This window comes from Antechinus flavipes, chromosome 2 (genome assembly GCF_016432865.1).
Source record: "Antechinus flavipes isolate AdamAnt ecotype Samford, QLD, Australia chromosome 2, AdamAnt_v2, whole genome shotgun sequence".
In the NCBI taxonomy this organism is placed as follows: domain Eukaryota; kingdom Metazoa; phylum Chordata; class Mammalia; order Dasyuromorphia; family Dasyuridae; genus Antechinus; species Antechinus flavipes.
The window spans coordinates 377,477,147-377,495,676 of NC_067399.1; the positions used below are offsets into that span (position 1 = coordinate 377,477,147).

General features: G+C 32.8%; 1 protein-coding gene across 6 annotated transcripts in view; it reads right to left on the reverse strand.

Moving 5' to 3' along the window:
- EML1 (EMAP like 1) overlaps positions 1–18,530 on the reverse strand; it is a 189,040-nt gene that overhangs the window by 129,670 nt on the left and 40,840 nt on the right. For 3 of the 6 annotated variants that reach the window (XM_051978392.1, XM_051978393.1, XM_051978391.1), the window contains exons 2-3: positions 10,566–10,748; positions 8,212–8,277 (exon numbers count right to left, since the gene is read on the reverse strand). In XM_051978392.1, the coding sequence (XP_051834352.1) occupies positions 8,212–8,277; positions 10,566–10,748 (249 nt within the window). The remainder of the gene's footprint in view (positions 1–8,211; positions 8,278–10,565; positions 10,749–18,530) is intronic. The other 3 variants (XM_051978396.1, XM_051978395.1, XM_051978394.1) reach the window with 1 other exon arrangement.

The following is an 18,530-nucleotide window of genomic DNA, read 5'->3' on the forward strand; positions in this document are numbered from 1 at the left end:
TAACATCAAAAGCATATATGATTGTTATAATTTTAAAGAGAAGACATGACATTAAAAAAGAAACAAAGATACTATATTAGGAAGTAGAAACTTGTTTCCAGAGCAGGATGCATTTCAAATATATTTTGTTAGTTAGATTCCAGGTTAAATTTCTGATCTACAAATAGAAAAATAAGATGTTTAATTAGTAAAGAAATAGTGAGTACAAAACAACCAGAGAACTGGCTAATAGAAGGTGTTTATATATTATATATAAAATATTATATATTAAAGTATAGAGGAACTCTGATTTATTTTGGTGAAAGAAGTACCACCATCTATGAAATAACTGTTCTTCTCAAAATTGAAGTTTTTAGATGGTGTTTTGTTCTTGAGGATTAGGAATTTTAGGATTTTAACATGTGGATTCAATCAAATGAAAGTATTATATATTTAAAAATTCTCACTCCTATCTGATTACTTCCTCCATAGCCTCTTCACCAAATGCCTCTGTACCCATTCAGGAGACCAGGCCCTGAAAGAATTGCAGCCCTGAGGCTCCACTCTCCTAAATGGTGAGTTGCCTCTCTTAAAACTAGGAAAGAAAGTCTAACTATGTTTCATTTAACTCCCTCCTCTGTGGTCATCTCCACAGCCTCCTTACCACTATGAGAATATCCTTTTCTTCACATCATCCTCTCCTGTTTCCTCATATCTATGGAGGAATTCCTCAGTTGCTCTCCAATTCTGGAGCAATAAACAATGACCAAATAAACTAGAAAAGATATGTTAATCTACTCCCTTGTGACCTTCTATTATACCTATAACTTTTTGAATCCCTCCCTTGATATATCACTCCTCTATGTGTGTTGTTTCTTCTATTTGAACATAAACTCCTTTTTTTTTAAAAGAAAGAAAATTTTTAAAGGCATGAAAATATATGCATACAATACGCATTTGTCATGCCTTTCTGTTTAGTTTTCTTTGTTAAGCTTGCTCACTAACATCAAAAGCATATATGATTGTTATAATTTTAAAGAGAAGACATGACATTAAAAAAGAAACAAAGATACTATATTAGGAAGTAGAAACTTGTTTCCAGAGCAGGATGCATTTCAAATATATTTTGTTAGTTAGATTCCAGGTTAAATTTCTGATCTACAAATAGAAAAATAAGATGTTTAATTAGTAAAGAAATAGTGAGTACAAAACAACCAGAGATAGATAAACAACCGGTTTGAAGTGTTACAAACTTCCTATGGAATCTATAATCTTCAAATGCACAAAAGTGGTTCCTTTTTAAAATTCTTATATTATTTGCGGGAGAAAAGGGAATGGGGGAAGTGAACAGTTTGGATCTAGTCTTATTTCTCTTTCTGAAGACCACTATCATTTTGCTTAGAAAGAGAGCCTTTTTACTAAAAAACACTTTCAGAATAACAATGAAACTGGAAAGACTCCCACTGGAGCAGGGCCTAATTATTGTTCTCTTAAAGTCCAGTAGAAAGAGAATTGTACATGGATTAGAAAACATTAGTTCAAGCCCCTGATCTAAAACTCATTAGCCATGTGAACTATAGACACAATGTATTTAAGCATCAGTTTCCTTATTTGCAAAAGAGTAAATATTAACTAGTAACTGCAGTAACTACTTCATTCATATGGTTGTTATAAAAAGAGCACTTTGTAATTAATCACCATTTAAAAATTTATTTTATTAAAAATGAACTGCTATAATTTTAATTTTAATCAGATATATAATTTTGCCTTTATGTTTATCTTATCATTATCAAAATAACTAAATATTAAATCATAAAATCTCACCTTCCGATGAAGAGTTTTTTTCTAAAGAGGAAGAGTCTCAAATATATAAGGATATAAAAATATCATAGAGCATCAAATGTGAATAAGTACCATACATACTTGAGTAAAAAGATTTATTCATGAATAAACAATTTCTAGGGGTTAACCCTTTACAAAGAAAAAAAATATTCTGAAAGGCCCCAGGCTCAATTTCATACTCATAAAAAGCTAGAATTAAAGAAACAGTTTCTAAGATCTTATAGGTTATTTTGATTTCTGAGTTTTTTATTCAAAGGATTCTTTATTGCTGTCCTACTTCAGTGCCTCATTATAGTATGGAAGCAACTGAATTTTTTGAAGGCTGTGTCAGTCTTTTGAAGGCTATGTCAGCAGAGCACAGGTTTTACCAGGTTCTGCCAAGACAAAAAGGCTTTGAGTGTGGGCTAGAAATAAGCTGTGTGCTAAACAACCAATTTAGCTAATAGATGATGAATTTATCTAAAGACCAATCTAGCTAAGCCCAGAAAGACTCATCACCAGAGAACTGGCTAATAGAAGGTGTTTATATATTATATATAAAATATTATATATTAAAGTATAGAGGAACTCTGATTTATTTTGGTGAAAGAAGTACCACCATCTATGAAATAACTGTTCTTCTCAAAATTGAAGTTTTTAGATGGTGTTTTGTTCTTGAGGATTAGGAATTTTAGGATTTTAACATGTGGATTCAATCAAATGAAAGTATTATATATTTAAAAATTCTCACTCCTATCTGATTACTTCCTCCATAGCCTCTTCACCAAATGCCTCTGTACCCATTCAGGAGACCAGGCCCTGAAAGAATTGCAGCCCTGAGGCTCCACTCTCCTAAATGGTGAGTTGCCTCTCTTAAAACTAGGAAAGAAAGTCTAACTATGTTTCATTTAACTCCCTCCTCTGTGGTCATCTCCACAGCCTCCTTACCACTATGAGAATATCCTTTTCTTCACATCATCCTCTCCTGTTTCCTCATATCTATGGAGGAATTCCTCAGTTGCTCTCCAATTCTGGAGCAATAAACAATGACCAAATAAACTAGAAAAGATATGTTAATCTACTCCCTTGTGACCTTCTATTATACCTATAACTTTTTGAATCCCTCCCTTGATATATCACTCCTCTATGTGTGTTGTTTCTTCTATTTGAACATAAACTCCTTTTTTTTTAAAATTTTTATTTAATAATTACTTTACATTGACACCCGTTTCTGTTCCGATTTTTCTTTTCCCTCTCTCCCTCCACTCCCTCCCCTAGATGGCAAGCAGTCCTTTATATGTTGTATATGTTGCAGTATATCCTAGATACAATATATGTTTGCAGAACCGAACAGTTCTCTTGTTGCATAGGGGGAATTGGATTCAGAAGGTATAAATAACCCGGGAAGAAAAACAAAAATGCAGATAGTTCACATTCGTTTCCCAGTGTTCTTTCTTTGGGTGTAGCTGCTTTTGTCCGTCATTTATCAATTGAAACTCAGGTCTCTTTGTCAAAGAAATCCACTTCCATCAAAATATGTCCTCATATAATATCGTTGTCGAAGTTGAACATAAACTCCTTGATGGCAAGGACTGTGTTTTTATTTCGCCATATCCAGAGTTAAGGAGAATGCTTGGCACATAGTTAAGTATTTAAAGTTTTTTATTCATTGTATTTGTATGAAAGTCATAAGGCAGTGTAAATCATGAAGATCTGAAGCAGATTGATAAATTCTTATACCTATACTATGATTCTAAATGTTAAAAGGCCATCTAAACTATATCTAAATCAATTAATCCAACATTTTCTACAAGGGATCATTTAGCCTATACAATCAATCAACAAACACATAATAAGTGGTTATCAGGTACCCGGTACTATGCTATATGTTGGGAATACAAAAAGTGGCAAAAGATGATTCTTGCCTTCAAGGAACTTATAATTCATTGAGGGAAACAGCATGCAAACAAATATATACAATTCAAGTAATATACAAGATAAACAGGAGATAATTCACAAGAAAGCACTGGAATTAAGAGAAGTTGGAGGAAGGCTTCCTGTAAAAGGTGGAATTTTAGTTTGGACTTAAAGAAAGTGAGGAAAGTCAGTAGTCAGGGGGAGGATAGAGAGAACTCCAAGCATGGGGAATAGTCAAAGAGCAGTGAGATAATCTCTTATTTGTGGATCAGCTAGTGTCACTAGACTGAAATATACATGTCAAGGAATAAGATTGTAAGAAGACTGGAAACATAGTTATGAAGGGTTTTGAATGCTGGAATATTTTATATTTGCTCCTGGAGACAATAGAAAATTACTGAAATTTGTTGAGTGGAATGTTGGGGTTGAAGGTGACATGGGACCTATGCTTTAGGAAAATCACTTTCCTGGCTTAATGCCGAGTAGACTGGAATGGGGAGAGACTTGAGGTAGGCAAACCCATAAACAGACTATTACAATAATTCAGGTAATGTGATGAGGACCTGCACTAAAGTATTAGCAATGTCAAGAGTAGGGAAGGAGACCTAGTTGAGAGATATTGAGGAATCCAGGATGACTCCTAGGCTACAGCCCTAAGGGACTGGGGAAATAGTATTGCCCTCTGCAATAGGTAGTTATGGTAGGCAGGAGTTAGAGAGGGCATAAGGGAAAGAGAATAAGTTCCATTTTGGATATAATGAGTTTTAAGATATCTACTAGACATTCAATTTGAGATATCTAAAAGTTCTTGAAACTCTTCAGTTACAGAGAATTTACTACTTCACTAGGTAGCTCAAACTGATGCGGGCTGTGGTCCCTTTAAGAAACTAGTCCTTTCAGATTGATTTGTGATTCAGATTACTCTCAGCCCCTCCTGGCTGATGCATCATCAATTCAGGAAGGTAGGACCTTTGATTCACAAATCCTGGTCAAAAGCATCCCTTTGAATTCCAATCCTGTCCCAGCCCCAACCTGGATCTGAGCCAACTTGGGCTCTCCCAGCCCCCATTCTAATGATCTGCTCAGGTTTCCCAACCCTCACCAAGCAAATTCAAGCCCCCAGTGAAATCCATCGAGGAGCCAACTTGGGACTTCACCTACAGGCCCCTTTCGATGAATCTCTCATTATGAAAGAGCCAAGCTGGAGTCCTCTCTTTGCAGAGGGTCAAAACATGCCAGCTATGCCATGCTTGGCATCCCAAGGACTCTATGCCCACTGGAATCTTGTTTCTGGAGCCCTCTTATCTCTATCTTCACTTGTTTCCTTAATGGTGAGTTGCCTCTCTTAAAACTAGGAAAGAAAGTCTAACTATGTTTCATTTAACTCCCTCCTCTGTGGTCATCTCCACAGCCTCCTTACCACTATGAGAATATCCTTTTCTTCACATCATCCTCTCCTGTTTCCTCATATCTATGGAGGAATTCCTCAGTTGCTCTCCAATTCTGGAGCAATAAACAATGACCAAATAAACTAGAAAAGATATGTTAATCTACTCCCTTGTGACCTTCTATTATACCTATAACTTTTTGAATCCCTCCCTTGATATATCACTCCTCTATGTGTGTTGTTTCTTCTATTTGAACATAAACTCCTTTTTTTTTAAAATTTTTATTTAATAATTACTTTACATTGACACCCGTTTCTGTTCCGATTTTTCTTTTCCCTCTCTCCCTCCACTCCCTCCCCTAGATGGCAAGCAGTCCTTTATATGTTGTATATGTTGCAGTATATCCTAGATACAATATATGTTTGCAGAACCGAACAGTTCTCTTGTTGCATAGGGGGAATTGGATTCAGAAGGTATAAATAACCCGGGAAGAAAAACAAAAATGCAGATAGTTCACATTCGTTTCCCAGTGTTCTTTCTTTGGGTGTAGCTGCTTTTGTCCGTCATTTATCAATTGAAACTCAGGTCTCTTTGTCAAAGAAATCCACTTCCATCAAAATATGTCCTCATATAATATCGTTGTCGAAGTTGAACATAAACTCCTTGATGGCAAGGACTGTGTTTTTATTTCGCCATACCCAGAGTTAAGGAGAATGCTTGGCACATAGTTAAGTATTTAAAGTTTTTTATTCATTGTATTTGTATGAAAGTCATAAGGCAGTGTAAATCATGAAGATCTGAAGCAGATTGATAAATTCTTATACCTATACTATGATTCTAAATGTTAAAAGGCCATCTAAACTATATCTAAATCAATTAATCCAACATTTTCTACAAGGGATCATTTAGCCTATACAATCAACAAACACATAATAAGTGGTTATCAGGTACCCGGTACTATGCTATATGTTGGGAATACAAAAAGTGGCAAAAGATGATTCTTGCCTTCAAGGAACTTATAATTCATTGAGGGAAACAGCATGCAAACAAATATATACAATTCAAGTAATATACAAGATAAACAGGAGATAATTCACAAGAAAGCACTGGAATTAAGAGAAGTTGGAGGAAGGCTTCCTGTAAAAGGTGGAATTTTAGTTTGGACTTAAAGAAAGTGAGGAAAGTCAGTAGTCAGGGGGAGGATAGAGAGAACTCCAAGCATGGGAATAGTCAAAGAGCAGTGAGATAATCTCTTATTTGTGGATCAGCTAGTGTCACTAGACTGAAATATACATGTCAAGGAATAAGATTGTAAGAAGACTGGAAACATAGTTATGAAGGGTTTTGAATGCTGGAATATTTTATATTTGCTCCTGGAGACAATAGAAAATTACTGAAATTTGTTGAGTGGAATGTTGGGGTTGAAGGTGACATGGGACCTATGCTTTAGGAAAATCACTTTCCTGGCTTAATGCCGAGTAGACTGGAATGGGGAGAGACTTGAGGTAGGCAAACCCATAAACAGACTATTACAATAATTCAGGTAATGTGATGAGGACCTGCACTAAAGTATTAGCAATGTCAAGAGTACTTCAGCAAAACAAAACAAAACAAACTATTATCATACATTGATACTCTTCCCAAAGTAAAATAATTTTTATGAAATTGAATGGTTGAGGACCAGGTTGGGAAATGGTACTTTGAAGTACAAAACAAACAAACAAACAAAAAACCTACCTATAATATGTACAGAAAACTAATTTTAAAGTCAACAACATGTGAATCAAGTCACTCTAGATTTCGGAAGTTTGACATTTTAAAGTTGCATTAAAAAGCTATATAAGAATTTAAATTTTTTTAAACTGGCTAGATATATTTAAAATGGTTATTGGCTATTATCAACAATTTTTAGGTTTCCTGTAAAATCAGTGGCATGGTGGATAGAAGAAGAAGCCAAAAAAATCCAAGTTGAAAGCCTATCTTTGAAACACACTGACTTTATGATTGAACATATCATTTAATTTCTCAGTGCTTTAGGCAACTTGATAAGACTATAAGTTGCAGAGAAGATGATATGCATTGATAGAGAAAGTGTTCTCATTGAAAAGTTGCTTAAATCAATGAAGTAACAGGTCTAGTACTTAAGAAATAGTCCTTTATAGAGCTCCCTATTACCTAAATGGAGAGGACAAGTAATTAAAAAAAAAAAAACTGATAAAATTCTGGATTTTCAAATAAAGTTAACCAAATATAAAGGAAAAGTTATTTATCATTCAGGGAATTTAGTATAAAAGGAAAGAGGAAGGTAAAATGTTAAAAAAAAAAAAGTAGAAAAACAAAATCAGATCCTCACTGCATTTTGTTATAAAACCTTAAGTTTAGTTAACCAAGATTTTGATTCATTCTACTACCCAATTCTTATCTTTCCTTCTCAAAAAAATAAATGAAATCTTCAATAGCAATTATAGCAAAGAGTCTGACACTTGAGTCTTGTTTTCTGACTCATTCTACCTAACAAATCCTTGTCCAGTCTTGTGGGTTTAGTATCTCATAAAAGTCTGAAGTTAAACATATCACATTATACTCCAGACTAGTTAGAAAATCAAATCTAATCTTGATTAAAAGGGACTCCCCTTTCAAGTGACTGAGACAGAATTGGAAAGGATCTTAAGAGGTCTACTAATCAAGCCCATACCCAAGAAGGAACCTCCTGTATAAAATTTTAAACATGTGAAGATTTTATATGATGGAAAACTCACTATTTATCGAGGCAACTCATCTCACTTTTAGACCGCTAAATCAAGAACTGATTTCATAACCTTGCACATAGCAGGAATTAAATTATCTGCTGAATCGAATTTATTAAATTGTAGTTGTGACTGAGTTGGCCAGAGCATCTATTTGTTTGTTAATGTATTTATTAATTATATTTATTATTTTAACTGACTTTAGTAATTTTTTTAAAATGTGATTTTAAAATATTGCAAATTGTGAGAGAACTTTACAATGTTAGGTGTTAATTTAATAGCTTACTAAATCAATCATATTATGCAATTGTCAGTGGCTGTTAATTTGTTTTCCAAATTGTGTTTTTTTGATGTCTTACCTGAAATAGCAGGACTGACATGTTTATCAGCCTCTCCAGCAGATGCTTTTTTAGTCATATTCTGATCTATGAATTAATAGGGCTATTAATATTACCAGTAATAGAAAATGTGTAAATGGAAGCATAAGTAAAAAGGAAAAGAAGCCATATTAAATTTTCATGAACTTACATAAAGCAAGAAAAATCTAAAATTCTTTTTAGTTAACAAGTCCAAAAACAGATACCTTGGGATATGAGGAATAATGTAATATTTTTCCTCTAATTGAGTTATAAAGTCCATAAAAACCTAAATAGTTAAAATTAATGAGATACACACACATACACACACACACACACACACACACAAACACACACACAGAATCAATATAACTGTAAGGATTGAGTTTCATAGGTTTATAGGACTTAAGAGCTAAAAGAAAACAAAGATTCTAGGAAAATAAATTTAGAGATGGCAGAATCTTTAGAAGTCTTTCATTCTAAAGATAAGGAAATTGAGGCTCAAGAGAGGTTATGTGACTTGCTCACAGTCACACTGATAATATGGAGAACTGGAACTTGAATTTAGATCATCTGACTCCAGATCAAGAGCTCTTGTCACTATATCATATAATTTCCTTTTTAGGTCCCCTTTTGCTGTTGTGTATTTCAGTTCAGAGGCTGAAAACTTAGAATAATCTACATGTAATATGCTTCAAATCTACATCACAAACACATAGCCTGAATAAAATCAAAGAATAATAAAGTGGTAATAATGAGTTCTATTAAGTTTACTCCCTGAGTAGAAGGGAAAGGATAGGTCATACAGCAAAACTGTATCTCAACTTCCCTGAATAGCAAAGCTCTTTTCACATGAAATTATCTGCATTTGACCAGGAGAAAAAGGCAAAAAGGCAAAAAGGCAAAAAAAAAAAAAAAAAAAAAAAAGCATCTGCTCAGTAAAAATCTTTTCTTTCTTCCTAGGTTGTAATGACATATAGGAGTTAAGTAGGAACACTCATATTCCACTTGAAAAATTATAGAATCTTAGAGTTGGAAGGAACCTCAGAAGTCACCTACAATAGTCTTTATCTGAAACATGAATTGCCTCTGTAATATTTCTAGCAATTTGCTATTTGCTTAAATGCCTACAGTAAAGAGGAACTGACTACTTTATAAGACATCTGCTTTTGAAAGCCACTGAGACATTTTATAGTATTGTCAATATACCATTTCCAAGTGTAATATATTTTTATATTTTGTCTAACACATGTCCATTCATGCAAATCTAAATTGAGCATAAAGTACTTTGAGCTCATTAATGTTAAAAACTTTTAAAAATAATTTTGCATAGAAGTATTCTTTTTAAAATGAGAACTTCCTCATAACTCAAAGAAATATCTGGGCAAATACCTCAAGTAATCCTTCTGGAACTAATATTTTTTGTTACTTCCTTAGATTAACTCTAAAAGACACGTAAGCACCTGAATTCAAGTGCATATGAGGTGGTATACAAAGCAGCAACAATTACTATATGTTGTTCCTAAAGTGCTGAGTAGTAATAAGAGCATTTAAAATAATCTTAGTTATACATTACTTTATAATTTGGAAAACAAGTTAAAAAAACTTAAAAAGATTGTTTAAATTTTAGAAATCTGCCTTGAGTACCCAGCAATAATTATTTTGGGAAAAAAAAAGAATTTACTTCTAATTTCAACCAATGTGTAAAAATGGAGCTAATCATTTTAATAACACTTCAACCTAACTCCAAAAAAAGTATACATATATATGCATATATTCTGTGAAATAATTTGTTAAACTTATTTATATTTAAGTTTGTCTGAATTTTAAAAGTTCTTAGCCATAAACTATCTGAGAGCTAATAAGGTATAATATGACTGTGGACAAGTTACCTCACTAAGTCTCGGTTTCCCTAGCAGTGGAATTAGTAATTCTTGCACAAATAATTTCACAGCATTATTTTAGTTAAGCGCTTTTGTGAAACTTAAAACATGCTTATTTTTATTATCATCCTTAGAGTTGGTAAATATTAATCAGAAAGATTTACTAGAGGGGTGAAGTTTTAGTTCAGCTTTTAAAAGGACAAATCAATATTCTCCAAAGAGATGGAACTTTTTAATGATACACTTATCACAATGAAGGGTATGTATAATAGCTAGAATTCATTTTGACTCAAACAAAATCATTGTGTACTTTCGTCATTGGGCATCACACACATACACACACACACACACACACATCTAAATTGTGCTTAACATTTTAATAATTTGTCAATTTAAAAGCATAGTCTATTAAAAACTATAGAAAAAGTCCATACAAATTAATTATGTTACAATGCACATATCTGAAATGTTTACCTTTGGTAGGTCCTTTTCTGTTCAGCATGGCCTGTTGTTCTTCAGTAATATTCAAGCGTCGGACTACATCAGCCAGAGCTGACTTGAGCAGCTGAATATCATCTTCTTGCATCTGGACCCGCTGCTCCAGAGAAGCAATTCGATCAGTTACTTCCATGCTACTTGCAGCAGAAGCACTGTCATCTAAATCAAAGGATATAGCAAAATATGACAAAATGCTCCTAAACTAGCTGAAGAAATTTTTTTTTACTGTATCTTCCTCCTATTGCTCAGTACTTAATAGGAATAGTTCAGGTACCAATATTATGCCAGCAGAACACAAGCTTTACCAGGACCCACCAAGCTACAGAGGTTTTGAGTTAAGGCATGTATATGCCTGTTGTCCAAGAAAATTTGGAGAGGTTCATCATTGGGAAACTGGAAATTTGCAATGAATTTCTTGAGAGTTTTTTGGCCATATAAACTCACCTTTAAAAATATCACTATTTAATGAATATTTAACACATTGAATAGGGAAATGTCAATTTGTATTGAGATAGGCAATATCTAAACCAATGAAATCACAGTTTTCTGACATATGTATATTTAGAGAAAATTCATATTGGGTATACTCATATGCCTCTTTTACACTAGGAAAATTAAATAAAAACTAAATATGAAAAAATATTTATCCTAAAATCATATGCTATAAATTGATTGAGCTTCTGTTGCAATGCAAAGATTAAGGTATACAGAACTTCTAATCTTTGTTCCATTTACTTCATTTTCATGCTTGCTTCTGTTGCTGTCATTAAGTTATTTCCTATTCATCATAATGAAAATGAAAACTGAAATAGGAGTCAGAAGAGCAGGATATGTTATTATTCTATTATGATCTTATTATTAATTGTTTTATCATTAGAACTCTAATTACTGGGGGACTAGTAAACTAGAATTCTAATAATAGTATTATTAGATTTATATGATAAACATCATCAGTATTTTTTATTTACAAAATACAAATAATTATTCTTTCCTTTACTGGTACATATAAAAATCTTAATGATCAAATAAGAAAATGGCTCTAAAGTGTGTTGTAAACTGTAACATATAAGTGTGTAAGATATTGTGCTATTGATGAATATTCTTAAGAATAAATAAAATAATATGTGTGAAAGGACTCTGGAAAGTATTAAATATTATAAAATATAAAGGATCATTATTATAGGAGTTAGCCTTGAAATTAGAGGCAATCTAACCTAATAATATTATTTTACAATTTAGGAAAACAAGATCCAGAGAGAGATGAAATGGCTCATCCATCCATAATCATGGAGTCAGGTCTTCTTACTTCAAATTCATTGTACTCCCTAGAAGTAAATAAGTAAATTGGTGGCTAGAGCTTTGGGTCTAGAATCAGTAAAACCTAAATTCAAATCTGGTCTCAGATGCTTCCTAGCTATGTAGCTATGTAACTCTGGGCAAGTCAATTAACCTCTATCTATCTCGGTTTCCTCAAATGGAGACAATAACAACCTCTATTTCCCAGTGTTGTTGAGAGACTCAAATGAAATAATATTTATAAAATTCTTATCATGGTGTCTGGCACATTGTGGGTGCTATATAAATACTTATTTCCATCTCTTTTCCTCTAGGTTTGGGCCTAGTTCCAGAGGATCACAGAATTATAGAATTTTAGAGTTGAATGGAACCCTATGGATTATTTATTCTAAACTCCAACATAATCTATAATTATATATTCCACAGATCTTAAAGAGTTAACAGACAGTAATGACATGACCTCTAAAAACTACTATATAAAGACAGCTGGGTGGCTCAGTGGACAGTATGCTTGGTCTGGAGTCAAGAAGACCTGAGTTTAAATCTGGCCTCAGACACTCACTAGCTTGTGTGATCCTTGCCTTAATGCACTGGAGAAGGAAATGACAAATCACTTCTGTATCTTTGCCACCCCTTACAGGGTCATAAAGAATTGGACACCACTGAACAAAACATAAATACTATGGATGACAGAATTGGAGTCCAAAGTTATCTCAGTAAGCCATAATGATGGATTAATAAGAACAAGCTAGAATTGGTGGCATGATAATTACTATGGAGAACTTTGAATAAAGAAGAGCTGTAAAAAGGGGCTTATAATAGCACCTATTTCACAATGTTGTTGTGAGAATCAAATGAGATCATAATCTAAATAAAAGCTAGCTATTATTGTAATTGAATAAAGATAAAGATCTAAACTTCAATTCCATAGCAGAAGACAGTAGATATATAACTGTTTATGCAAAAGTAAATCATGGGTTCTAGCAATCAAATAACTTCATTATTAAAAATACAGTTCACAGAATGAAGAAAGTAATAATCCATATAAACTCTAGTCTAGTCATTACATATCTTATAACTAAGGTACACTATATTTTAGAAGAGAAACACATACACTACAATGAGTCCAAAGGATGATAATAAAGATATTGAGAGTACTAAAAAAACTTTGCCATACAAGGAAAGTAGTATAGATTTTTAACCTAAAAAAAGGCTTATGTGAAGATGATAGCAGATATAAAATATCTGGAGGGCTGTTTTGTGGGTGAAGAATTAATACTTTTATTCAGCTTGGTTTCATAAGAAAGAACAAGTAGACTCTATAAGAAAGAAGACTGGCTTATTGTAAGGAAGAATTTAGTTCAACATAAAGTAAGCTTTCTAAAAATCAGCATTATTCAAATAGCACTATTTGGTTGGAATCTGGATGAGATTACATTGAATTCTAATTCTTTCACAGGATTTTGCTTATCTCAAATACTTAAAAATGTTTATTAAATTAATAGACTCCTAGAATGGGTAGTGATTTATTTCCCTTTCAGTGGGAATTTTAAAGGTGAAGTTTTATAATCATTTGTCAGGTGTGTTATAGATTTGAAATAAATGCCTTCTGAAGTTCTCTCCAAATCCCAAACTCTTATTATTCTATGAATTTGTTTTTCAGCATTAATATTTCTTTAAGAATTGCTTTATACTCTCCAACCCTTTATGTTTTTTAAAACAATAATAATTTTTTACTTTTCAAAATACATGCAAAGATAGTTTTTGATATTTACCCTCATAAAGCCTTGTGTTCCAAATTTTTTTCCCTCCTTCATTATTTCTCTCCCTCCCCTAAAAAGCCAGTATATATAGATAAGCATATTTCCAAATTCATCATGCTACACAAAATCAGATCAAAGGGGGGAAAATGAGAAAGAAAAAAAAAACCAAGCAAATAAACAACAGCAGCAGCAGCAACAGCACAGGTGAAAATACTATGCTATGAATCTGGAACTATGCCCAAAGGACTATAAAATTGCATATCCTCTGACCCAGCAGTGCCCTTACCGAGTCTGTATCCCAAGAAAACCAGAAAGGAGGGGAAAGGACCCCTATGTGCAAAAATGTTTATAGCAGCTCTTTTTGTGGTAGCTAAGAACTAGAAAAGGAGTAGACACCCATCAACTGGAGAATGATTGAACAAGCTGTAATACATGAAGGTAATGGAATATTTATTGTTCTATAAAAAATGATGAAAAAGTTGATTATAGAAAGTCCTAGAAAGATTGACGTGACCTGATGCTGAGTGAAACAAGCAGAACAGGAATATATTGTACACAATAACAGGAAGAATGTGTGATGATCAACTATGAAAGACTTGATTCTTCTCAGCAGTTCAGTGATCCAAAGCAATCCCAATAGACTTTGGATAGAAAATGCCATCTGCATCCAGAAAAAGATCTAAGGAGACTGAATGTAAATCAATACTATGCTATGCTTACTTCTTTTTTCTTTTTTTATCTCTCCCATTTCCCTTTTATTCTGATTTTTCTTTCCCAACATGATTCATAAGGCAATGTGTATTAAAATAAACTTACTATAATAAAAAAAGAAATTTGCACTGAAAGCAAAATAAATTACCTGGAAAGAAAAAAAAACCCCAGTAAACTAGGACAAATGAAAAAGGAAATACACAAAGTACAGAAGATATTTAAGTACAAAATATCTTTAAAAAGGAGACTTTGTCAAATGGAAAGAGAGGCACAGAAATTCAATGAAGAAAAAAATAAATTCCTTAAAAAGTAGAATTGGCTAAATAGAAAAAATATACTGAAGAAAACAATTTTTAAAAACAGAATTGGACATATGGAAAAGGAGGTACAAAAGCTCACCAAAGAATATAATTCCTTAAAAATTAGTATTGAGCAAATGGAAGCTAATGACTTTATGAGAAATCAAGAAACAATGAAACAAAACTAAAAAAAGATGAAAAAAAAGAAGAATGTAAAATATCTTATAGCAAAAACAACTAACCTGGAATATAGGCATCATCTTTCAAGAAACTGTCAAGCAAATCCACCCTGATATTCTAGAACCAGAGGGTAAAATAGAAACTGAAAGAATCCATTGATCACTTCCTGACAAAAGATTCCAAAATGAAAACTCCCAAAAATATTATGGCCAATTTCCATAGCTCCCAGGTCAAGGAGAAAATGTGACAAGCAGCCAGAAAGAAACAAAGTATCATGGAGTTTCAGTCAAGATAACAAAAGATTTAGCAGCTTCAATAATAAAGGCTAGGAGAATTTGGAATGTGATATTCCAGAAGCCAAAAAATCTAGGATAACAATGAAGAATAACCTACCCCCTAAAACTGGGTATAATCATTCAGGGGAGGAATGGGTATTCAATGAAATAAAGGACTTTATTTTTTTTTAAAAGAAAGAAAATACTATGCTGCGATTCACATTCAATCTCCATAGTTCTCTCTCTGGACTTGGATGGCTTTTTTCATCATAAATCTATTGGAATTGTCTTGAATCACCTCATTGTTGAGAAGAGCTAAGGCCATCACAGTTGATCATATAATCTTGCTATGTATAATGTTCTCTTAGTTCTACTCACTTCACTTAGCATCAGTTCATTCTGAGTCTTTCCAGGCTTTTCGGAAATCAGCTTTCTCATCATTTCTTATGGAATAATATCAATTACATTCATATAGCATAACTTATTCAGCCATTTCCCAAATGATTGATATTCACTCAATTTCCAGTTCCTTAACACTACAAAAAGGGCTGCTATAAACTTTTTGCACATTTTTATGATCTCTGTGTGATACAGACCCAGTAGAGACACAGCTGGATAAAAGGGTGTGCAGAGTTTGATAGCCCTTTGGGCATAGTTCCAAATTGCTCTCCAGAATGGTCGGTCAGCTCACAATACCACTAACAATGTATTAGTGTCCCAGTTTTCCCACTTTGTCTCTATTTATTATTATTTTTTCCTGTCATATTAGCCAATCTGAGAGGTGTGAAATGGTATCTCAGAGTTGTCTTAATTTGCATTTCTCTAATCAATAGTGATTTAGAGTATTTTTATATGATTATGAATAGCTTTAATTTCTTCATCTGAAAATTATCTGTTTATATCCTTTTACCATTTATCAATTGGAGAATGGCTTATATATTCTTATAAATTTGAGTCAGTTCTCTCTATATATTAGAAATGAAGCCTTTTATCTAAGAAACATTGCTTATAAAAAATTTTCCCCAGTTTTCTGCATCCCTTCTAATTTTGACTGCATTGGTTTTGTTTGTACAATTTTAAAAAATTTAATATAATCAAAATTATTTTGCATTTCATAATGTTCTCTAGTCCTTCTTTGGTCATAAATTCCTTTCCCACAGATATGAGAGGTACACTGTCTCTTTTTCTCCTAATTTGTTTATAGCATCACTATATCTAAATCATGAAACCATTGAGACCTTATCTTAGTATAAGATGTTAGGTTTTGGTCAATGTCTTCTTTCTGTCATACTGTTTTCTAATTTTCCCAGAAATTTTTGTCAAATAGTGAGTTCTTATCCCAGAAGTTGGGGTCTTTGGGTTTATCAAACACTAGATTGTTATGTCATTGACTATTGTGTCTTATGAACCTAACCTATTACACTACTCTTTATTTCTTTGCTAGTATCAAATGGTTTTGATGATTTCTGTTTTATCATATAGTTTTAGTACTGGTTCAGATTTATGTTTTATCTAATTTAAAAGCACAAGAGACATACGGTATTTAATTTCCACAAAATATGTGTATTTATTCTGGAAATAAAAGCTCTATAACATTTCTCTCAATTGATCATATCAATGGTGTCCAAGCAGGTAGTCCAATACCTCCATACACATGCACACACACACACCCACACCCACACCCACACACACAAAAGGTTATTAAATCCTAATAACCGAAATTTCAGGCAATGTATAAGAGAAAACAAACATTCTGTAGAGGATGTCTGTCTTTTATATTAAATAATTATAACTAATATCAAAATATTGTATGCCATAAAGTATACAAGGTAGTAATGGCTTCTTATGAAAATGTAGAATCTATCTACTAAAAAGCTATTAGAAATAATTCATAACTTTAGCAAAGTAGCAGGATACAAAATAAATCCCCATAAGTCCTCAGCATTTTTATAAATCACCAACAAAATCCAACAGCAAGAGATACAAAGAGAAATTCCATTCAAAATAACTGTTGACAGCATAAAATATTTGGAAATCTATCTACCAAAGGAAAGTCAGGAATTATATGAGCAAAATTACAAAAAACTTTCCACACAAATAAAGTCAGACTTAAATAATTGGAAAAATATTAAGTGCTCTTGGATAGGCCGAGTGAATATAATAAAGATGACAATACTCCCTAAACTAATCTATTTATTTAGTGTTATACCAATCAGACTTCCAAGAAAATATTTTAATGATTTAGAAAAAATAACAACAAAATTCATATGGAACAATAAAAAGTCGAGAATCTCAAGGGAATTAATGAAAAAAAATCAAATGAAGGTGGCCTAGCTGTATCTGATCTAAAATTATATTATAAAGCAGCAGTCACCAAAACCATTTGGTATGGGCTAAGAAATAGATTAGTGGATCAGTGGAATAGGTTAGGTTCACAAGACAGAATAGTCAACTATAGCAATCTAGTGTTTGACAAACCCAAAGATCCTAACTTTTGGGATAAGAATTCATTATTTGATAAAAACTGCTGGGATAACTGGAAATTAATATGGCAGAAATTAGGCATGGACCCACACTTAACACTGTATACCAAGATAAGATCAAAATGGATCCATGATCTAGGCATAAAGAATGAGATTATAAATAAATTAGAGGAACATAGGATAGTTTATCTCTCAGACTTGTGGAGGAGAAAGAAATTTGTGACCAAAGATGAACTAGAGACCATTACTGATCACAAAATAGAAAATTTTGATTATATCAAATTAAAAAGCCTTTGTATACAAATAAAACTAATGCAAACAAGATTAGTAGGGAAGCAACAAAATGGGAAAACATCTTCACAGTTAAAAGTTCTGATAAAGGCCTCATTTCCAAAATATATAGAGAATTGACTCAAATTTATAAGAAATCAAGCCATTCTCCAATTGATAAATGGTCAAAGGATATGAACAGACAATTTTCAGATGATGAAATTGAAACTATTACCACTCATATGAAAGAGTGTTCCAAATCATTATTGATTAGAGAAATGCAAATTAAGACAACTCTGAGATACCACTACACACCTGTCAGATTGGCTAAGATGACAAGAAAAAATAATGATGAATGTTGGAGGGGATGCGGGAAAACTGGGACACTGATGCATTGTTGGTGGAGTTGTGAACGAATCCAACCATTCTGGAGAGCAGTCTGGAATTATGCCTAAACTGTGCATACCCTTTGATCCAGCAGTGTTACTACTGGGCTTATATCCCAAAGAAATACTAAAGAAGGGAAAGGGATCTGTATGTGCCAAAATGTTTGTGGCAGCCCTGTTTGTAGTGGCTAGAAACTGGAAATTGAATGGATGCCCATCAATTGGAGAATGGCTGGGTAAATTGTGGTACATGAATGTTATGGAATATTATTGATCTG